Genomic DNA, 24,273 nt, shown 5'->3' with positions numbered 1-24,273 from the left:
AAAATATTTTTGATTTGGTCATGTATTAGGTAAGGCAAATGTAAAGATATGAACAGCTACTTTAGGGGAGAAAAGTAAATAGTATAAAGAAAAGTGACATCCAAATGAACAGATTAATTAGAAAACTGAATTTTCCGGGACTATGGATAAAAACTAAATTTGAATTTTCCAGAATTCAATCAGGTAAAGTAGTTTTGCTGAATCTTAAAAATGATAAATGCAAACTGTCACACACAAAACCCCCCTAAACAAACCCATAATGCTATGGTTATAGAATAAAGCTACTTACTAAAGCAGCAACGTACACTTTGTAGACAGGGTCAGCACAGACCATTGACAAAATGTTGCAGCACGCCTCCACCACATCTCCTGAGATACTGGTCTGGGAAGACCCACTAGTGGCTCCAGCACTCGGACTGCTTCCACCGTTGCTCCCAGAATGTCCAGTGCTCTCCCCATTTGCCAATAGCAGAGCCCCACTAACATCGTGGGAAAGACGCCTGAGAGCCATCTCTCTTACATTCCAGTTTCTAGAAAATAAGCAGCCAACGAGTTCCATTCCAAATACCTATAATCAAACAAACAAAATGGTCAATGTGAAGAAAAAGCAATGAACCTAGAGTGTTTTGCATTAAGCATGATTTGTGATTACTAAAAGAAAATTGGTCATTTCTTAAATCTTCACCACACTCTACAATTTAAAAATATGTCCATAAGGAGGAATTTTATACTGAAGTTTAACTGGTAATTATCAAAAGCCCTTAACATATATTAGCTCAAGTAAAATTAAGAGTGGACACCATTAGGCAATTAGATGGATTTATATGCATTTCTGTACTCTTGCGCTTGCCACAAAACAAAATAAATCGGTGAAGAACCTTAAATCTGTATTTGTGTTAAGGTATTTTACAGAGAAAAAAACTGAAGCAAGATTAACAAAAAACAAACAAAGCCAAGACAAGAAAGGCACTGGGGCTGACGTTCAAGATACAGAGTATTTCTCCTATCAATGACAGTGCTAAGTCAAAGGTTCTTATTTGATTAATTAGAAAAAAATATGATGAGTTCCTGCTGTGGCACAGTGGGTTAAGAGTCCAACTGTAGAAGCTTGGGTTGCTGTAAGGTGCAGGTTCAATCCCTGGCCCAGCACAGTGGGTTAAAGGATTGAGTGCAGGTCACAGCTGTGGCTCGGATTTAGTCCCTGGCATGGGAACTTCCATATGCCAAAGGTGTGGACATAAATATATATATCATATATAATAAATGCAGTGGGAAAATCAAAAGACTAAAGAAAAATACTGTGTTTAAATCAGCAAAGGATAATGAAATATTTATAATTAAAGTGCATGTCATTATAGCTATCATTATCATATCTGCAAAGCCAAAGAGTCCTTAAAGAAAAGAACAGGTGCATTGTCTTGACATTATGGACCAGAGCTAAAGGTACAGTTAACTAAGATAACGCATCATATGAAAACTTTCTAAATGTTAGAGATGAATAAGCAGAAATTTGGGGAAAATAAATCATGACATTTTTATGTGTTCTTTGATAATGTGATACTAAAGTGATAATAAAGGAGAATAAATCAATTAAAATATAGTGGATTTATTATATGCATATGTCTAATATGATATTCTTATTTAAAAAATTAGGAGCATATAGCCTAGTCCAACCTAGAGCTTAAGCAAAACAAACTAGGCCACTGTTTTGAAAAAATGGGCATATTTAGCATATGTCTAATATGATATTCTTAATTAAAAAATTAGGAGCATATAGCCTAGTCCAACCTAGAGCTTAAGCAAAACAAACTAGGCCACTGTTTTGAAAAAATGGGCATCCAATAGCTCAATATCAACAGGACAGTTTTCTTGAGGATTCATGAAGGGGCAGGTGAGGGCCTACATTAAAAACCATTAATGAACTAGGTAAAAATAAATGAGATATATTTATTAAGTTTGCAAATTTTGCTACATTCATATTAGGTTGTTAAAATGCTGAGAAAAGAGGATTCAAAAACTGCAGGACTATAAATGATCACAAAAAGAAAAAGGAAATAAATCCTACTGATAGATAAGCTTAAATTATTGTATCTGTTTACAAGTTTAATTATTAAACAGAATTTACCAGATTATTGAAAATATTTTACCTCACTATTTATCTACTGGAGATATTGTCTGGTTTTGGATTCTACATTAAAAAAAAAATGGACTAATCAGACAACAACAAAAAACATCATTAGAATCCAACCAACCAACCGAAATTCTGACTTACTGAGGATGAAAAAGCATTTAAGCAGAAGAGAAAGTAAAGGAATGGAAACTGTCCTTACAAATAAAAATGACTAATACAAGGCAAATACCACATATTTTTTCTTACTCATCCATTTAACAATTTTTTAGTACCTAACATATACCATGAAAAATACAGAAAGAAGAAACTGACTTTAAATGGAAGCAAATAAGAAAATGACAGAAATTCTTGGAAGGAATGGGATTAAACACTGGGACAAGTTACTATTAAATGGATCCTCTATCCTTGGGTAAATGTTTATGTCTGTCAGTTCAGGAAGATGTTTCTAGAGATGGGAGGTAAGACTACAAAGAATTTTTGAAGTTTAACTCTGTAAGTGGCATAGTATTAACACCAAAGGTAAAATGAAAATTCTCAATGAAATGAGTCATGATGGAGATAAGCAAAAGTACTTTCTTAAATTATAAACAACTGGGGAGACAACTACATTAATTGGTCTATAAATGTTTCATGGAGAACTGAAGAATAAGAACTACTTACCTGAATCCATGGCTCAGCTAAATCTTTATAAGCAGGAGGGATCTGCTGAGTTCCATAATGAGTAAGGTTAAAATTGCTCTCCTGATTCCTTCGTTGTGATCCAGCTAAGGGATGCTGCTGTGTGGTTTGCTGCTGTGCAGCTCGCAGGGAAGAAGGGGAATCCACAGGGCTTGACAACTCATGGCTAAATGAAAAATTAACAAAGCTTGCTAAAAAAATTAACGGATTTAAATAACACTCTGAGAGCATTTTTATTAAACATACCCAAATCATTAATTCATAATTTTTACCTGTAAAAATCATGGGATCTCCACTTAGACCTACAAAGGGGGCATATTAAAGGTTCTCTATTTCTTCTACATTCTTCTGCCCCTGAAAAATTAAGGAAAAAAACACTGACAAAAATATAAATATTTAACATTAAGTATTTATGTAATAATTGTTCATAATGGTTAATCTAGAATTTATATGGAAGGAACCTCAAAAAATTCTAAACATAGCAGGTTATTCTAATGCTCGTAATTTCTGCAAATGCTATTTTTTAAGTTATATAAGATGTATTTTATGGACTCTCTTTCAAAACATTCTGCCCACTTGATAAACTGGTAATGCTATTCCAGAGCTTGCTTTGATGTTACCTTTTCTGGAACGCCTGTCCAGGCCTTCCTACACCTCCTTCCCCCAATGTGCACCTTCCAGATCACAACTCTAATTCTGTGAGTGACTTCCACTACCACACGTGTCACACTTTCTAACATTTCTTTGCTCACATAGTTCATCTCCTAAGAGATCCTGAACTACTGTTCATTGAAAACTTCACATATAGCGTAAATATACTTCTTTCCTTCTCTCGCTAGTCTCCCCAGAGGCTATGTTCAAGTCCTGAATCATAGTTAGCTCACAGAGTAACTGTGTTGAATAAGCATAGGGAAAAAAAAGCCACATACAGATTGACATGCAGTGGTGGTGCAGCTTGTTCCTGCAGCCATCTTCACACACTGTAAGACTTTCTTCATCAAGCATACCCAACAAGCAAATAGGACACATCTGTTCCTCTTCATCTTTTATACTATAAGGAAGAGGAAACAAAAGCATTATCCACAAAAGAATATAAGAGAATTAATGCCATATTGCTAAAAACAATTTTGGTTTCTTTGGACTATGAAAAATAATTTAAAATTCTTGTATAGGTTATAAGAGAAGTATTTCTCCTGTTAATACACAGTAATTCTGAATCAGATTCACACCATTATGAATTTACAGGTTGTGGGTATGGTTTAACCTTTTCTTGCTATGACTATAATTCAATATATGAACTACAATCTTAAGAGAAATATGTGTCCCCAAAATTCTGTTATTGGACCTTTTGAATAAACAAACTGCTAATAAGGTTTAACTATGTACAAGCATACTATATGCCAACAGTTTCAAGATTTCAAGTATTGGAAGAACCACAGAGCTCATCTATTCCACATCCTTAAGTATTAAGACCCATATCAGACACTTTTGGTAGGTTTATAAACTGATCCAACTTTCCTAGAAACAAATATATCACATTTTTAATGCATATAACCTTTCAACTAGCCTTCAAGGAATATATCATAAGGGAATGGACACAAATAATAAAGATATATTTGTGTGAATGTTCACTGCAGTATTATTTGGCATATTGGAAAAAAAATCAACCAAGTGAACATCAAAAAGTGTTTTAAAAAAATGGTACACCAAGACACTATGAAGTCTCTGAAAAGGATCAAAGAGATCCATGCATGATGACAAAGAAAAATATCCATAGTATGCTGTATGGTGAAAAACAACAGATAACATGACAGAATTCTAGCTTTTTTAGAATGATTCCATTTATGGCAAAATTATAACTTTATTATGTATATTTGAATTATATATATTTGACTATTCCTATTATACGAGTGGATTTAAAATTGGTAAAAAAAATATTAACAGTAAAATGAGAAAAGAAGATAAATGAAAAATACCAGTAGCCAATAAATTTGGAAAAAGTACAAAATACATGTTAAATTAATAAAGCTCTATCTTATTTTATTTGTCTTTTTTTCTGGGTTGGTGGAGGATAATCTGACCCACACAAATTAAATAGGTTGATAATGGCACAGGAAAACAGGTTCTCATATATATTACTGGTAGGAATAAAAAACCTGAAATTTTTGGAAAGGAATTTGCTAGTATTTCTTCAAGTACTAAATGTATATACCCATGACCTAAAAAAAAACCTATTTTCTAGGATGCTGTCTTACAGAAGTATTTTGTGTGTAAACAAAAAAGAAAATTTTTTGCATTTAACAGGCAAACAAAAAATCAAAAGTGTTACTAAATGTCCATTAATTATGGCAATGGTAAAATATATTGTGTCTCATCCATTCAGTCTTATGTAGCCAGCTACTAAAAGAAAGTAGTGTATATTTTTGTATTGAGGAAAATTTTCTTGATATATAAAGTAAAAACATTTTTTAAATTTAAAAAAAAGTTGCAGATTAAAATATATAGTTTTATATTTATTTAAAAATAAGAAAGATGAGAGTAGTATTGGTGTGTGTGTGAATCTGCATAAGCACAGAGTACAGAGAAGAGTTTTTAAATTCCTTGCTTTTTATAATTTGGGAGGGGGCACCTGCAGCATGTGGGAGTTCCTGGGCCAGGGACAACCTGTGCCACAGCAGTGACCCAAGGCACTGCAGTGACAATAACAGATCCTTAACCCGCTGCACCACAAGATAACTCCTAATTTTTAAAAGATGTATTAAACTATTAACAAGTTATTTTGTGTGCAGCCCAGAATGAAGGGCAAGGTTTTATTTCTATTTACAAATTTTTGTTTGAACCTTCAGGATGTGATGAGTGGCTTTTAAAATCAGTATTTCCATTACAACATAAAGACAAGATTCTGAGTTATTATAAATAAGTTGCCCAAAATCACAGAACAGTTTGTAGCAGATTTATCACTGGGCTTTGAGAAGAATATCCCATACTTACTTACCCCTATAAATTCCAGAGTCTCTACTAAGCTCAGTTTTCCCCTGGGCTCAATATTACACTGCTACTATCTAAAGCTATAATTCCTGAAAAACAGGTCTGAGTGATTGACAGCAAAGAACAGTTCCCCAAAAAACTTTCCTAAAAGCTGAACAAGCATGTCTTCAGCGTCACAATGCGTGACTCCTGCAGTGAAGTATGCTTACTGGTCTCTCTTCCTCCCAGTTATCTGTCCCATTTATCTCATAATTAGGGAGCTACAAGGAGTGGGGAAAAACTGTTAAAATATGCATATATTAATGAAAAAATTAATGGAAACACTGCAGAAATGATTTATTACAACAATCTGTAATAAAAATATTAATGGCAAAGATGATCCAAGATCAACTAATTTTTCAAGTAACGACACCAAAACTAGCTTGTTCAAGAGTTAAATATATGAAAAATGAAGTTCCACGATTTACTCAAATTCAAGTGCAACATATTAAATGGTTCTCTAACTGAAAAAAATTCCTTTCTGGGGTATTTTCTGCCTATCTTTTTTCCAAGTACATATTTTATAAACATTATTCAGACCATTTATCTACATACACGTACAATGATATTAAGAGATTATTTTAAATTGAAGTATAGTTGATTTACAACATTGAATTAGTTTCAGTTGTACAGCAAAGTGATTCAGTTGTATGTATTCTTTTTCAGATTCTTTTCTTTTACAGGTTATTATAAAATATTGATTGTAGCTCCCTGTGCAACAGTAGGTGCTTGTTGTTTATCTGTTTTATATATAGTCGTATGTATGTGTTAATCCCAAACTACTGATTTACCCCTCCTCTCCCTTTCCCCTTTGGTAACCATAAATTTGTTTCCTATATCTGTGGATCTATTTCTGTTTTGAATATATAACAGAATTATCATAAAAATTCTACTTGTCATTAAATTTCTTCAAATGGCGGCATCATTTTTCATTGATGAGACAGATCCTAACTTCTTAAGCATCCAGTTATTGCAGCACATTTGTTGTTTCCACATTTAAGAAACCATTAAAAACATCTTTGTGCCCACTTTTTTGACATCTCAGAATTTCTTTCAAGCAGTTTTTTCAGAAGTAAATTCACCTGAGTAGAAAGCAGGGATTAGCAAAGTAAAGGAGGATCAAGTTGGTCTCTGATCAGCTTTTGTGAATAAAATTTTACTCGAACACAGCCATGCCAATTCATTCACATACTGTCTATGGCTACTTCAGCTACATGGGCAAAAGTGAAAAGCTGTGACCAAGACCTGACGGCCCTCAAAGCCCAAAGTATTTAAAGTATACAAATGTCTAGTCAGTGTAGGAGCATGGGTTTTGAGGCATTCTTTGATATGGCTATTGATTAACATTTGTGGCTTAAGGGCTCCAGGGAGTAACATCCCCACAGGCCTTTGTTTACTATAGGCAGTATACCTACGCCCAGATGGACAATAATCCAAATCCCCCTGTGACTCAATCTACGGGAAGAAAAGAGCAAAGGAACAACATTTCCACCCCTAAGACCCCTATTGGACAAGGACGGATACAGGTAATTGGGCAAGGCTAATGGGAGAAAACCACATCTTTCTGGACCCCATGTTGGTACCCCCCCATCTTTAAGGGATAAAAACCCTTATAAGACAATAGAGAGGGGGGCGCTTCTCTCCCCTTCCAGCTGTCCTGGGAGCTACTTGCTTTCCTGTAATAAAGACTTTGCTTGCTTGCAAAAAAATTATATATATATATATATATATATAAATGTCACCGGTAATACCACCACCTATTAATCACCATTAAAATTGTTAACTCACTTCAGTATTTATATATTTATACCTTTCATATATAAAAATTTGGCTCATGCATAATATTATAATCTGCATTTTGTTTCATGCTATTCAGTATTCTTCAAAAGCATAATTTTAATGGCTGCATGATGTATGTATAATATGGATAAACGTCAACCATTCATTTGCTGGATATTTTAAGTTGTTTCCAATTTTTCACCATAGTACTGTGAGGAACAGCCATATATGTAAGTTTTGTACATTTCTCAGATTAAAATTTTTTTCTTAAAAAAAAGTACATTTATTGGCTCAATGAATAGTAATGTTTTAAAAAGTCACATTACTTTACACACAGTAATGCACATCCTTATAAGAATTAAATTGTCTCATTTTCATTACAAAGTATCTAATTCTATAAATAAATCTTATATCTATATCTATCTATATATCTTTAAATAAGTATTTCCTCAGTTATTAGGTTGCCTGAATAATTTTCATATATTTGATAGCCCCTTGAAATTCTTCTTTTGTGAAAATTCTCTTCATGGCCTTTGCCCAGTAAAACTTCTGTTTGCAGTTTTAATTTTGTTGGTAAAGTTTTGTTAATTACTTTTTGTAAGTATATTCAATTTTTCCCAATTATACAGTACAATAAGATGTCCAGATAAATTTCCTTTTTCTTTTTGACTTTAATCTTATTATTTTAGATATAAAAATTTGTGGTTACATGAAACATTAACCTACTTACCTACACAGTATAATCTTAGTAAGATTACAGCTTCTGTGGTTTTCCCTCTTGGGTACAACAAATTCAAATAAATCAATAAAACCCCCAAATTACGGCCAGCCCATACTTAGCAGTTATTTTTTTTCACCTTGAGAGAGAAACTTTCTATTTTAACTTTGGCTACCTGGTTTTAAGCATTATTATTTTCTTCCAAAATAAAAAGCCACAGAAATATCATTCAAAAGGAGAAAGGCTCTAGAATAAATTTGGGTCAGGAAGCTTGAAAAATAAAGTTAATTTGCTCATTCTATTTTGAAGAGATACAAGGTAAAAGAGCCCTGAACTGGAAGTCAGGATATTCAGGTTCTGGTTCTATCTTTGCTCAAATAACTTCTTTTGGCTTCACTTATCACTGAACCACTGTAGCCAGTTGAGTCCCAAAAAACTCTTAAAACTCTCATTCTTAAATCAATTTATTTAATAAAAAAATAAGAAAATTCAAACATTTACTTTTTCCATAGATGAAAACACCTCTTTCAATTCTTTACGTCATCACATCCTTATCCTGATATCATCACTTTCTATTCTTCATGATTATGAAGTAGTTACAATACTTAAAAGATTGATGGGATGAAAATGGGACTTAATCACTTAGACCAGTGCTTCTCAGACTGAAGTGCCTTGGAACACATAGAAGGTGCCCTCCTAAGAGAAGGAGCACTTTTTTTTAATTTTTAAGATCCTCATGTTCCCATTAAAACCAATGAATTTTTGTAATGCTCTAATTTTTTTCAGTTATGGGTTATGAGTTTATTCTTATCAGCAACTAGGCAATGGAAGAGTTTGAGAAGCACTGCAGATTTTAATAACTATGAGTAACAGCTAGTGTATCTCTTAATTACAATTGACTGGTCTTTGTTTAGAGGCGCCTTCTTACATTTTCACAGGTGAAACAGCCTGTAAAGAGGATTCCCTGAGCGTGTCTTTGAAAAAAGGTGCATGAAATTTTAAAAAAATCTTTTATTTGAAAAGTGATTTTCAATAACCCCTTGCCTTGTACATAATTTACTTATAAAAGAATTATAGACATAGTCTTTACATAATGCCTCAGCTTCATTACACAGAAATGTGATAAACCTACCTAATGAGCCAACATATTAGGTAGCTGGCACAAGTAATGATTGATAAACAGTGCCATTTATTTTATTTTATACTTACCACTTGATTTTTCTTTTGCAACATTTATTATATTCTAATGTTTAAGTTGCCATTTTCAACACTGTAGTTTTCAGGACAAAATGTCCATACATATATGTTCTGATGACTTTTACTGTTTTTTACCCCTGATTTCAACCTGAAAGCCCAAATTCAATACTTAAATCATTTTAGAGCAACTTAACAAGTATATATATGTATATATTATATATATATATAATTCCTAAAATTAAAAAGTAACACTGGATTAATGCTTTTAATTCCTTAAAAAGTACTAACCTGTTTTCTGAACTAGATGTAGAAGTGCTAGATGATGACAATGTATGGGAATTTGACATGCGTGAAACAAACTTCTGGATGGTGTTACGAGATGGAGCTTTGATCCTTGAGCTACGCCTACTGTGATATTTCTGGAACAAACTCTCAACCTAACATTGAAAAAAGACAGTAACAATGATATTTGTGCCATAATATAAATATGAAGAGTTCTAGAGGTTAAATTCTTTGCCTTTTACGTTTTTCATAAAGCCAATTTAAGAACTTCAAAATCGAGAATACATATAGCTTACTAAGGACAGGTTTCTTTTCTTTTCTTTTTTTTCTTTGCCCATACTCATGGTGTGCAGAAGTTCCCAGGTCAGGGATCTACCCACACCACGGCAACAACCTTAGCCACAGCAGTAACAATGCCAGATACTTAGCCCACTGAGCCAGGGAACTCCCTAAAGACAGTGTTTTTACAGCAGGTCAATGTTTACTTTTTTTTTTTTTAATTTAGAAGGAAAAACTAGTCAAAAGATTATGAGAACATAATAACAATTTACAAACATCAAGTAATCCTTACATACTTTCACACCTTCAAATGACCAGTCTATTTAAATTTATAGCTCATGGGAAAATTTCAAGAATATACCATAAAAATATGTTGACAGTTTTACTTTAAAGCATTTATTAAAAATTACCTCAAAATTCTTTAAAGTTTTTCTCCATAACATCGGGTCTGAAGGTTCTAGCTGAAACACCCGGAGCATAACAAATAGCAGATGAATACAAAATGTTCCACGCCCACAGCTGCAGTTCTAAAGAGTTAAAACAACAACAACAACAACAACAACTATGGTTTAATAAATCTGTAGTTCTATTAGAACTCCTAGGTCGATCACTTAAAAAAATTTCTCCAAGCTTATTATACTGAACTTTCTATTAATTTGCTTCATTATATAATAAGATATTAAGGATACACAAGAAAAGCCTATAGCTGTATCCATGAATTAATCTCTTCTTTTTGGCCCAAATTTGAAGTGTATTACATCATAGTTAAACCCTTTATAAACACATTAAATTAAAATGCTTATTAGTTCCCAAAATATATTTTAAACTCATTTTATTAAAGATAATTACATAATTGATCTAAATTTATGAATGTTATAGTGTATAAATTTGAGTTAATACCAGATACTAATAAAGTATAAAATGGTGACAAATCCCACCTGCGGCCCAATAAACACCCGGTATTTGTTGTCTGGGCTGTCTCCTCCAATCAGGAAGGAGTTAGGTCCTATTTGCTGCAGTAAGTACAGCCTGGCCCGCATCACTTTGTTTACTCGGCGGCTTGTTTCCTCAGGGCTATATGGTGAAAAGCCATCTGGTGAAGGGGCTCTTCGAGGTGGTGTGATTCTCCCGCTCTGAAACTTCACAACATTTTAAAATGTAGGTAAATTGCTCACTTCTCCATAAGAAACAATTACCCAAAAAAGGTCATACAGACAGCCATGTGGCAGTTTCTATTCTGAAAAAAATGCCTCGACTTATAGTATCATGGTACAAAATGCATTTTGCAGATGCCTATGTCTGACATACTCATCGTGAGTAAACGGCTAAAATCTGTCAACACTATAATAATAAATCTTTAGCCAAAAGAGACAACGGATGCAGTGATTTTACAAATGATAAATATCTGACTTCCTTGAAAAGTATTATGTCAACCAAAATAAAAACTATAGAAAATCTGCCTCATAAGCAGGCAAAATTACTTGTTTCTAGTGATAAAAACTGAGCATCCAATTTCCTGACCTCTATTTAAGGCATTACTAAATGCTTTTTGTGACTGGTGATTTACAGCGTCATGGAATTCCTTTTGTACATAACCAGTAGCAAAGTGACTCTACCCAGATGAAGACAGACCACTGGAGGAGGATGAAAACTCTCCTGTGGTAAGGGTGATATATGTGACTCTCACTCCAATTCATGCCCCTAGAATTTGGTCTTCCCATCAATGCACAGTGGAAATTCTGGTTCTTTTTGATCCCTAATTAAATAGTGAAAAGATAACAAAAAAAGTTGGCAAGAACACAAAGCAATCAGCAGCTTTATTGAGTGCTTATGGAAAGGTAAAATGGTGCAGCTGCTTTGGAAAATATATGATCCAGCAATACCACTCCTGGGTATAAACCCAGGGGAAATAAATATGTCCACACAAAAATGTGTACGGAAATGTTCACAATAGCATTATTCATAATAGCCCTGAAGTGAAACCAAATGTCCATCAAGTGATGAGTAGATAAACAAAAAATGCATATCCATACAATAGAATGTTATTCTACAATTAAAAATGGAATACTTGTGATGGAACATGATGGAGGATAACATGAGAAAAGGAATGTGTGTATGTATGTGTGTATATATATAATATATATATATAAAATGACAGTCACTTTGCTGTACAGCAGAAATTGACAGAACACTGTAAATCAACTATAATAGAAAAAATAAAAACCTAAAAAAAATTAAAAGACAGTAAAAAAATAAATAAAAACCATTGTTTTCTAAAAAGGCCATTACTAAAAAGTAAAATAAAACCCAAAACAAGTACATATGCATGTGCTATTGGAGTTGCTAAGTATTCAGACTATAAATATGCTCACAGATGTGCAAAATGACACAGCATAAAAATATTTTTGCAGCACTGTTTTTAATAAGGAATAAATGTCTCTTAGTATGTAGTTCATAAAATACGCCATGATTTATCTAGATAATGAATCCTAGTAGCTGTTATGAAGAATGAGGGGATAACTCTGTCTAGCATATATACCTAAGAGGGTGTAGGGGGAGGGGAGACACAATTCTGTATTTACTTGTGGTAGACTTCTACTTCAGTAACTTCCTTTGCACAATAAGGTTTTAGTAAACCTGATACAAGTGGTGGTTTGATAAGCTCTTCCACGTTGGGATTTACCCTCTTGAATCACTTTTTGTTGTTGTTTTGTTTTGTTTTTTGCTTATCAGGAATTTATTGTCTCATAGTTCCAGAAGCTTGAAGAGCAAGGTGTTGGTAGGGTTGGTTTCTTCTGAGGGCTGTGAGAGAGAATCTGTTCCATGTGCTTTCCTAGCTTGAAACACCTGTCGTAACCCAACTGCCAGGCTATGAGGAAGAGATGCCAACAGTTCCCAACTGTCCCGGCTCAAACACCAGATGTGTAAATGAAGAAGCAGTCTTGGCTATTCCGGCTTCTGCAGATGCTATGGAGAGCAGACAAAAGCCACTCCTGCTGAGCCCTGCCCAATTTATAGATTCATGAGCCAAAAAATGATTGTTCTTGCTTTGAGTTCTTTAAAAATAGCTAATTTAAAGGTGTGTCCACATAAAGCAAATAAATACTATTGAGTATCTTGGGGTTTACTCTAAAAATTTTTACTTGAAATTTACTTGTGGAAGCATTTATATGCTTTAACTACCTCAGATCTGAGGAAAACCAAATCTCCCTTTTGTGGTCACTGTATCTCAATCATTTTTCCATTTATTCATTTGCTCTTCAGAGATAGGAAGTAAGTTTTAACTTGCATTTCTGCCAGTAGAAGTTTCCCTCTATCAGAGAGTTACACCTCTTTTTACAAGTCTCTTTGATGTCTGGCTTAATATAGAAGATAGCTGGATTCTCATCCATGCTTTTGCATTCATGCTTCTGTGATACAGTGTTTTGGTTGGAGTACATGAAGAAAATCTGGCCTCACACAGATACGTAATTGGAAAAGGTAAGCCTTTTCAAATAATAATGAATATTCTTTTTTGATACTACATCGGAGTGGTTTCTTAAAGGAGGTCGTAATGAGGAATCTGAAACCAACATAAACAATTTTTTTTTTTTTTTTGTCTTTTGTCTTTTGAGGGCTGCACCCGCGGCATATGGAGGTTCCCAGGCTAGGGGTCCAATCAGAGCTACAGCTGCCAGTCTACACCACAGCCACAGCAATGCAGGATCCGAGCCGCGTATGCGACCTACACCACAGCTCATGGCAACACCGGATCCTTAACCCACTGAGCAAGGCCGTGGATCGAACCTACAACCTCATGGTTCCTAGATGGATTTGTTTATGCTGTGCCACGATGGGAACTCCATAATAGTTTATTTTTTTCCCCAAATTTTCCCTACTGTTACATTAAAATTCAGATGGTAGATTTTACATACTTTGAATGAATCATTTACTCAAGAATGATTTTGTTTCATCATGCACTGGTCATATGGAAAATTCTGGTTCACTAAGTTATGCAGATCTTCCAAAAGTTCACACATTTCATTGTGTAATATACAGGGAACAACAACAACAACAAAAAAATCACCATGATATCACTGGCCTATTAGAAAAGTCTAAGTATTGGGAAGCTATCAAGCTTATAGTGGGAGATATGAGTTTTCCAAAATTCTAATTTTTGCTAGAAACCTCAAATTTTACCACTAAAAAAAAAAATCAATTGTTTTCCTTGAAGTGAGTCTTACTTACTCACTTACTTCTTAAGGTAAATGCCAAATACCCAAGTGAACAATACAATTTCTACCATCATAGCTTTACTTCAAGCACATTAAAGCACCAGCAGATTTACCCACCACTGTAAATGTCAATGAAGTGAAAGAGGCAAATAACATCTCAGTTTTATCCCCAAATGAGTTTTGGCCTAACGGATTCACAAAAAGCATCTCAGGGCAGGTCCCCCCTGAACCAAGGGTCTGTGGACCATACTTTGGGAACTGTTGCTCTAACAGATGGCTAGCCAATATTTTCTGTTTTAAGCAAGTTTAAAAATTATAGAAACTTAGCATATTTGTTGAAACATTAACTTACAGGTACTGGGGAAACTCTTTTTCTCCTTACTCCTGGAGATTCTGATTTCACTGTGCGACCTGATGGGGAGCTGCCAGGGGAAGGACTGCGTCGGCCTTTGGGAGCTGGGGAAGCAACACTCGCCTGGCCGTCTCCTTGAGACTCAGCTGCCAAGTTATTAATTTCAGATCCATCTCCTTTAATAGGGATTGGTTTTACCACCTAAACAAAAATGCCAATATTTTTATTACTTAAAAGTATTTAAAAGTAAGTAAATTCGAACATAAGACTATGAAATGAACTCAGTTTATTGTGCAAAATTATATCAATACAACAGATAATATATCAACCTTTACTGATTATTACTTTAAGCCATAAATGTAAGACTAAATTTTGCCCAAGATTTCATTTATTAGGCTTTACCAACTAGTTAAAATATGGTCATACATAATTTTAGAAGATAGGGAATTAAGATCCTTAGATCCTATCTTAGAGATAAAACATCAAAATAAAATTAGAAAAACTGCTTTTCTTTTTAAAGTTTTAAGTACCATATAAATCTCTAACAAAAGGATTTTAAATACTGACATTAGAGGGCAGTCTTGCTTTAGGCATTCTCTCACTCACTCACCCAAAGGGTTTTAGTTCCTAGAACAGTTACTTAAATGAGCATAGTTTTAGCTATGTTTTGTTCAAGTGTCTGGAATACCAAGGCAAATAAAACCACTGCATTTAAAATTAAGAAGAAAAAAACAGCTTAGAAGAGGATCTATTTCTGCTTAATTTTCTATTTCCTCCTATGCTGTCTCCCTTATAGCAGGTAACCACAGCACTCACCACAGGGCCTCTCCTGTTTCGCCTTTCCAGCCATTCGTGCTTCCAGGCTGGCATACAGGTTGCCTTCAGTTTCTCCCTGATCATCCGTTCTTCTGGGCGATCATCCATCTTGTGCAACCCCTTGAGTGTTTCTTTATTCTCCATCTCGCGACTAAAACGGAGGGAGAAACAAAGAGAATGAGATTTATATATGAAAAATAATTTCCAAGGACAAGCAGAATATGGTTCTATTTCATACCTTCAATGGACATATAACTAAAAAGATAACTGCGAAGCACCCCACATGATGTAAGAAAGATGAGAAAATATTGTGAATCATATACTATTTTGTTGTTGAATTTATAACAAGGATAGTGTTGAATGCTGCCTGATAACATGAGTTTAATAATGCCTTTAAAAAGGAAGGTTCTTTTTAGAAGGTACAGGCTTGCTAATAATATTCACACAAACCTTTGTGTCTAGGTAGTTAATAAAGTGCACCCTAAGGCACTAAGCACTGCATTAGCAAAGTCATGAAAACTGCATTTTTCTAATGATACCATTCTAATAGACAAATATTTACAAGAATATCTTGCTACTATTTATCCCAAGGTTTCTAATAATTTAAGACAATACAGATAAAATCTGGTGGATATGCTCAATTTTGTTAAAATAAGTGAAATACTAAATATACTAGGTGAAACCTAACTACATCTATAACCTCACAATATTTTTTCAAAGCCTAAATGATTAAAGTTGTTCTCTCAGAACATGCTAAAGCACTTGGGGTATTTCATATATAAAGAGTAAAAATTACTTTTTTTTTTAGCACAAACATTTTGACCTTTATTCCATAATATAGTGTGGCGTTCTCAGAATAAAATAATCTACAAGCTGATGACTTAAGCCTAATAGGTAAAACATCCACTAATTTCACAATACAATCCTATCTACACATGGATATATGCAATACACTATATATATATGTATATATGTGTGTGTATATACATGTATATATATATATGTGTATATAATATATGGCATGGACTTTAAAACCTGGTTCATAAAGAAATTTAAAGGAACTGCATTCTGGAAGAAGAAACAATTTTAAAATATTAAGACAATATTTTAAACTTGGGTAACTATTTTGGAAATAGTATAAAGCTACAGAACAGTTATTTTTTATACTGATAGGAAAAGGAAATACTCAAGGAAATACCAGAGATGATAACTACAAGTTTATCAAAAGTCAAATTCAAACTCTAGGAATTTTTCAGCTATTCCTAACTGTAAAGCAGCAGTATTTTCAGAAAAACAGCAGAGAAATCCACTTACAACTAAATATATGCTCTAGAAAGGAAAATAACAGTTAACTGGTTTTATGAAGCATCAATACTGTCAGGGGAGTGGAAACCAGCATGTTAAATACCTCTGTGCCATGACTGGCCTAGATGCTTTTAGGAATGCCAAGAACATACAACATTTGAAACTTGCAAATGGGTATTAAGACCATATAGGAGAATATCACCACTGCACAGGAATAAAAACTGTCACAGGAAAGAAGTAATATGAGAAGGAAGGAAGGGAGGGAAGCTGATTTTCTTACTTACTCAGAAATGTTGGGCTGTTCTTCCTGCTCTGAATGTATCATAAAGTGTCAACTTTAGGGGTGGATCAGAGGAAGAGGGAGGAAAGGGAAAGGAAAAGAAAGGGAACAGGAAAGAAGAGGGGGAAGAAAGGGAGAGAGCAGAAAGGGAGGGAGAGGGGGTATGAATGAGGGCAAGTGAGGGGAGGAAGAGGTGGAAGGGCTACGGAAGGTAGAGAGAGAAATGTTTTCTCAAAAACTCATCCTGCTCAGCCAATGCTTACCGGGAGAAACTCAGATTTACAGGCACCCAAATTTATGGGCTGATTGCATACTAAAAATTCACTTAACAGCTCTCTGGTTTGAAAAGCACTTTCCCCCCAGTAACGATGTTGCAAGATGTGGCTAGGTTCCCAGGCTAGTTCTCAAAACCTAAGTCACAGTAGAGTTGCACGCATTTTTACACCAGAAGCTCCTGCACCCCCTGACAAAGATGCTTATCCCCCTTTCCCCTGGAGATCTCTCCTTCCCCACATTCATTTAATGAGTATCTCTTCTCTGTTCTGTATTTTCAGTGTCTTTTTCCCTTGTACCCACTCAAAAATACAGAGGGCTCTCCTCATCTAAACAAGTCTTCCTGGAAGATGTAGCCTCCTTAAAGTTGGCATGATAGGCCTCCTTCCTTTCCACTTGTTTGAAAACACTATAATCTTTCAAACCAATTTCTCCTGATAAATAACAGAGGAGGAACATACTTGTAGCTCAACTTTTGCACACGTCTAAGATTATTTCTTTAGAATAAATGCCCTGAAACTGGAATTGCTGAGTCAAAATGTACACAAAAATTAAGACTTCTGGTAATACTGACAGATTATCTTCAAGAAAACATATCTTCCATTCACAACACCCAGATCAAGCTGCCAACTGAGCTGTTCTGAACCAGCAACAGCCTTGTAAGGGGGTTTCTTCACTTTGAACCTTATTCCAATCTAGGCTTCACAGAACAGCCAAGATCACTTCCCTAATTTAAACCCTCTGGTGGTTTCCCTCTGGGCTGAGACTAAAATCAAAAATGTTATGGCCTATGAGGCCCTGCACCATTTGGTCTTATTGACAAATTGACATCAACTGACGTCACCCAGAACACTCCCCCCCCACCGCCCCCACAGCCCCCAATCCTTAGGTTTCTTTTACTGCCTAACTCCAATATCTTTCCTACTTTCGCCTTCCGCATAGGCTGCTTCTTACCTGTCTCACCTCAATAATTTCTACCCATTCTTTAGCTTCTCTTCAACTCTACAGACATTTCCCATCTCTATTAGGAATCCCTAGCTCCTTTCTTTCACAGCTCTGTACTTTTCCGTTAATGTACTCATTGCAATTTGCAAACTCCAACCACACATCCAAACTGTAAACTCCATGAGAGCATAGACCACTGTTTTTATCCATGGCTATAAATCCAACATCTAACAATGTCTGACTCACAATAGGTATTAAAACAAATATTAAATGAATGATCATTTATTAACATCTTTGGCAGCCCTAAGGACTGTCCTAGTTTTAAAATTTAATCATTACTCATGTTATTTCATTTTTTTATAGTTCTGTATTTAATTAAGACCGAGTCGGCAATTTAGATGTTATTCAGAAGAACTTTTGTTGTTCCTAAACTGATCTGCAAATATAAACCTAAGTGTTTTTCTAATGCCTTCATAAATAATTATACATTATTAATTCTAAAATATGTATTTTTTCACATTTCCATATCTTTGAAATCTGAATGCCTCTTACAATCAAATGCTGTAATTTAACTGACAGTTTTTTAAAATTTCCTTTCCTCATGGTATACAAAATAATGGTATAATTTATCTTAGATTCAATGAAATACACAGTAAATCCTATTCTACTTGCAAGGAAAAAATTATATCTACTTAGTTTCATTTATCTCTGAAGGAGAAACCAAACTGGGAAGGAAAACTAGTTACTTACATACTATTATTGTTTCATTATAATCTTAACATATAGGCTTCAAAGGTCAGACATATACAGGGCCTTTATTTTTACCAGATATGTGTATGCATGTATATAGATAGCACTGACTTGTAATCTTATCCAATTAATATCATAGCTATAGCAGGAAACTTTAAAAAATACAAACTAATCTAAACAGATATTTGCAAAATCACCATGAGATGAGAAGGCCTCTAATTCATTTTGGTTAAACATGAGGGTTTAGGAGAGTTATTTTTGCCCTATTACCTAGAATCATACTTGTTGTTTTAACTAAAATAATAGCCTGTATATTTTTGACTTTTTAGCAAAACAAACATAAGTATTTTAAGAAACTACTTTGAAGACCTAAAAAATAAAACGTTATCCAGATAATTATGAGAAACTTAAATATTGTTACCGATTAAGCTTTATCCTCCTTTCCTGTTGATTTAGACGATAGATTTCTTGCTTTTTTTGGTTTCTAAACATTCCTCAGAATGAATTTGTGACTGACCTAGAGCTTCAAAGAACCTTTTCCCGCCAAAGGTTAGATTTCTAGTTTAGTCTTTTCCTAGATCTTTAGAATTTACCTGCTAAAAAAATGAGATGCTTCAATGGCCCCCTTCTCAATGAAACCACTTAGTCCTCCTTTATGTGGCCCACTGTGGTACCAGCCGCATTGAGTGGACTATCACTCTTGTAGATATCTCCTCCCTTGTTTTCTAGGAGATGATTTTTCCCTAGTTCTTTTCTAATACTCTGACTAACCTCAATGGTATGATATACTGGACTTTCTTCCCAGAGCCCCTTAAAAGCCAGCTATTGCCCTCTTCTCACAGCACTAAAATACTCTTTCCTTAAGCACACCGAGATATAGCATACCTCTCTGTCTTTGCAGATGATTTATTTCCTGGCAGGAATATGCCTTTTGCCATCTCATAGGCCTTTAGTAAAGAATTTCCTACCACCATCTCCTCCCAATATGCTAATATTAATTATCCTACAGCATAAATGCAAGTATTTGTTTAAGTATCTGCTTCCCTCACCACACTGGGAGCTCTTCTGGAACAAGTTATCACATCTTATTCATTCTTCTGTCAGTACCACATGAGCTGAATGGCACAAAAGGCACCCTGTACCACCCATCAGAGGGTGGTGCCTGATGCTTGGGGCACCAGGCTTTATACATTTGAACCCATCCTGCAGTCCACAGTTGGCTGATGCAAGAATGTGTCCTGATCCAAAGACCTTCAACACTGGATGATGCTGTACATCTTAACCAGATCTTCTCTCTATGGAAGTTTGAATGCACAATGCACAGAGAGTGTCACTGCAGGAAGAATGGCACCAAAATAGAGAAAAGGAGCAAAGTAGTAACTAGGAGCAATGAGACAGATATTAGGGAGAAGAGAGAGAAATTAGAAGGAAGATATGGTAGAGATGGGGAGAAGGGAAGAATTGATAAAGAGTTAAATCTATAACTGTTAAGCTGTTAGCCATTTGGAGCTACTTTTATACCCCCCTGGATGGTGAATCACCATGTTCTCCAGGGGCCCCGTATACGCTCTGCAGTGGAGAAACTTCATGGGTCCTTTACTTTGCACTGAAATAAACACTAATGAGTCTATTTTCCCTGCAACCCCAAAGAGCCTGATAAAACAATTAACTCAGCACACTCCCTGGCGCACAGAGGACATTTGATAAACACTGAAAAATAGAATCCTACCAAGTTTACTATAATTTCTTTAAGGTATTAGTATGAAAACATTGTTAGTCAACAACTAGTGGTCAGAGAAATAACTGCCAGACTTATGTCATAACAGAAAAAGTGAATGTCAGGAAAGGCGTTAGGTGCTTTACGAGTATTAATTTACTTCACCCTCCCAACAACCCTATCAGGTTGTTACCACAAGAGGCTTGGAGAGGTTGGGTTTCATGCTCAGGGTCACACAGTTTGTAAGTAGCAGAACAGGCTTCAGACCCCAGTGGATCTGATTCTGAAGCCTGTGCTCTTCATTGACATGGCAGGAGGTCACTGTCAAAACTGATTTTGTTTTTACAAGTCAACATCAGATATCTATGTTGGTATCTATTTGACAAGGAGTCAAAGAAGTTCAAAGAAGTTTTTTAAATGGTGACTTTCATTATAAGAATTGAAGAAGCACATTAATTCTATTCATTAGTAAAGCACTTTAGTATAATAGGTGTAACAAAGACTATAATGATCATATGAAACCTTTCTGGAAATTAATGGGGTTTAACCTTAGTATACATAAAGATTTCCAGAACAGTTTAGATTATGGATAACTTTATATAAAGAGAATCTTAATCCTCTCAGTGTCCAAGTAATCTCAAAGAACCCTAAATTATTTGGGACAGGCACAATTCAGAGCCACCCAACTGAGGTTGACCTGGAACGTTCTCTAGCAGCAGGAATTCACATACTAAAACCCATAAGTTTTGTTTCTGAGAGGAGAGAGAGCAAGGGAGGGACTATCTCCTAAAACAAAACTAGACCATTGTGGGACCCTTTTAAGTTGCCCTCTTTAAGGTGAAGAGAAGGGATTGCTTCAGTAAGGATGAGGAGAGTTGGGTGAAGCACCAAGGCTAACAATCCCTTACCATGGACAGGGCACCGTGCTAACCGCTCCTCACGGGTCATCTCAGCCAGTTCTCATGAGAAGGGGACTATCTCACTGATAGATAACAAGAAAAGCACGGGAGTTACGTGTCCGAGGTAATAAAGGCTATATGTGAAAAATACAGTATTTAAACTCAGATATGAATGAGTTCCAGGGCAAGAGAAAAATTAGTATTTACAAGTGTTTAAAATTTGTTGACCTAGATCTGAGGCCAAAACAATCTGTATTTCAATAGCGGAACAATTCCATTTCCCCTTAACGATAATTTCTTCAGAGACATACTGTCATTGGCAATTGTTGGCCTTGTCCCTCTTCTAAGCAAGAAGGATTAAATAATCCTTTTTTATCCTTAGTGGGTAATCATACTGCAAATACTCACTCACTAGCTGACCTGGGCCAACCTAGACAAGGAAAGTACAAGTCAACAGAGGCAGGGCCTTTTCCTTGGCGTGTTCTGCAGTCGCAAAGCACCCAAAGCAACAGATGCCATGGGCTTGATAAGCAATTGATGACTTGGAGTCAGTGTAGCTGCTTATCACTCCTATTCAACAAAGACCTGGAAAATAACACTGCAGATGCTGTATCTAGCGCATGCAAAGGACAAACACAGCACAAACGAGTGCCTCTGGGACATATAAACAATTTCAAAGAGAACAGGAAGAATATTCAAAAGGTTTTTCTACTTCTAAATTAGTAATCTGTAGAAGTTTGATTTAATAATCACGGAACAAATATAGTAACCAGGAATTTAGAAAACACAGAAAGCTACTAGACAGTATCAGACCATTCTTAAAGGTGTGGAAGTTTTTTTTTTCTTTTTCTTTTTTTGCAATCAATTACCTTTGACCTAGTCTATAGAGTAAACTTTATGCTTCAAAGTCTCCTTTTAAAGAAAACAAATGAATTTTTTAAAAAAACTGTATTTTAACTGTGTAGTTGTTCTATACTGTATGTAGGTATCTATTATTTGCATGATAGAAATGCATGAATATCTTTAAAGCAACTGATTCTCCACAGAATACTGAATAAATTCTACAGGATTGGTAAGTAAATTATTTCTGGTAGTTATAATTCAGCGTGCTAAAAATTCAAGCACTATTAAAATATTTTTAAATGTACCTAAAATATTGATAACTACCAATTAGGACACTATTATGATTGACAGAGGATATATTAGGTGAAAAAAGAAAAAAGATTGTAGGTTGTTTTCTTTTATGAATCACATTTTTGTTTAATTTTTTTTTCTGGTCTTTTTAGGGCTGCATCCGTGGCATATGGAGGTTCCCAGGCTAGAGGTCGAATTGGAGCTGTCACCGCCGGCCTAAGCAGCAATTCCAGATCCGAGCCGTGTCTGCAACTTACACCACAGCTCACAGCAACGCTGGATCCTTAACCCACTGAGTGAGGCCAGGGATGAACCTGTGTCATCATGGATACTAGTCAAATTCGTTTCTGCTGAGCCGCAACAGGAACTCCACATTTTTAATTATACTCAAGGCTACTTAATGATTAAAAGGCACCTTTCTTGATCACATACATTCATAGGAATATTCAAATATGAATTTCATAAAACTGCCTTGCAAGAAAAGTAAATGTTGTAAAATTAACATAAAAACATTTGGATGAACAGCCTCCAAAGTTATTGATATATTTAAGGTAAAATAGGAAGACTATACTTACAGATAGACACACCAATATATAAGTAAATATTATGAAACTCAAGGGGATGTGTTTCTTGTGATGAGAACCCAGATAAACAAAGAAAAAGATACAATGCAAAATTATCTTCTAAATCACCTCTTAACACCTGCCTAGTCCCACAAAGAATATAAAGCAGCAGTACAAAAACCTGGTTAAGAAGTTTCCTTGGTACATCCATGTTTCTCAGAAATACACCTAGCAGATTCCATTAAAAGTTAATATATAAGCCTACAAATAACAAATGCTGGAGAGGGTGTAGAGAAAAGGGAACCCTCTGCACTGCTGGTGGGAATGTAAACTGGTACAACCGCTATGGAAAACAGTATGGAGATTCCTCAGAAAACTAAATATAGAACTACCATATGACACAGCAATCCCACTCCTGGGCATATATCCAGACAAAACTTTCGCTGAAAAAGATACATACACCCTTATGTTCACTGCAGCACTATTCACAATAGCCAAGACATGGAAACAACCTAAATGCCCACTGAGAGATGAATGGATTAAGAAGATGTGGTATATATACACAATGGAACACTACTCAGCCGTAAAAAAGAACAAAATAATGCCCTTTGCATCAACATGGATGGAACTAGAGATGTGCATACTAAGTGAAGTAAGTCATAAAGACAGATACCATGTGATACCACTTACATGTGCAATCTAAATATGGCACAGATGAACCTATCTGCAGAACAAACAGACTCATACACATGAACTTGTGTTGATAAAGGGGAGAGGGAGGATGTGGGAGGGACTGGGAGTTCTGGGTTAATACAAAATGTTACACGTAGTGAACAAACAATGAGGTCCTTCTGTATAGCACAGAGAACTATGTCCGATCACTTGTGATGGAACATGATGAAAGATAATATGAGAAAGAGAGTGTGTATAGATG

General features: G+C 35.1%; 1 protein-coding gene across 3 annotated transcripts in view; it reads right to left on the bottom strand.

Moving 5' to 3' along the window:
• The window catches only part of MAP3K1 (mitogen-activated protein kinase kinase kinase 1), a 74,641-nt gene that overhangs the window by 17,151 nt on the left and 33,217 nt on the right, over positions 1-24,273 (bottom strand). For all 3 annotated transcript variants that reach the window (XM_003133973.6, XM_013984793.3, XM_085002274.1), the window contains exons 2-10: positions 15,474-15,624; positions 14,658-14,858; positions 11,030-11,230; positions 10,502-10,618; positions 9,819-9,967; positions 3,739-3,860; positions 3,082-3,163; positions 2,792-2,975; positions 290-568 (exon numbers count right to left, since the gene is read on the bottom strand). In XM_003133973.6, coding sequence (XP_003134021.2) covers positions 290-568; positions 2,792-2,975; positions 3,082-3,163; positions 3,739-3,860; positions 9,819-9,967; positions 10,502-10,618; positions 11,030-11,230; positions 14,658-14,858; positions 15,474-15,624 — 1,486 coding nt within the window. The remainder of the gene's footprint in view (positions 1-289; positions 569-2,791; positions 2,976-3,081; positions 3,164-3,738; positions 3,861-9,818; positions 9,968-10,501; positions 10,619-11,029; positions 11,231-14,657; positions 14,859-15,473; positions 15,625-24,273) is intronic.

The sequence above is a fragment of the Sus scrofa genome, chromosome 16 (genome assembly GCF_054392235.1).
Source record: "Sus scrofa isolate SSC_HxYL_T2T_F1_AM1 chromosome 16, Sscrofa_HxYL_maternal_Yorkshire_Landrace_v2.0, whole genome shotgun sequence".
Taxonomy (NCBI): Eukaryota; Metazoa; Chordata; class Mammalia; order Artiodactyla; family Suidae; genus Sus; species Sus scrofa.
The sequence above is the reverse complement of the archived record's forward strand: the minus strand, read 5'-3'. Positions and strand labels throughout refer to the sequence as shown.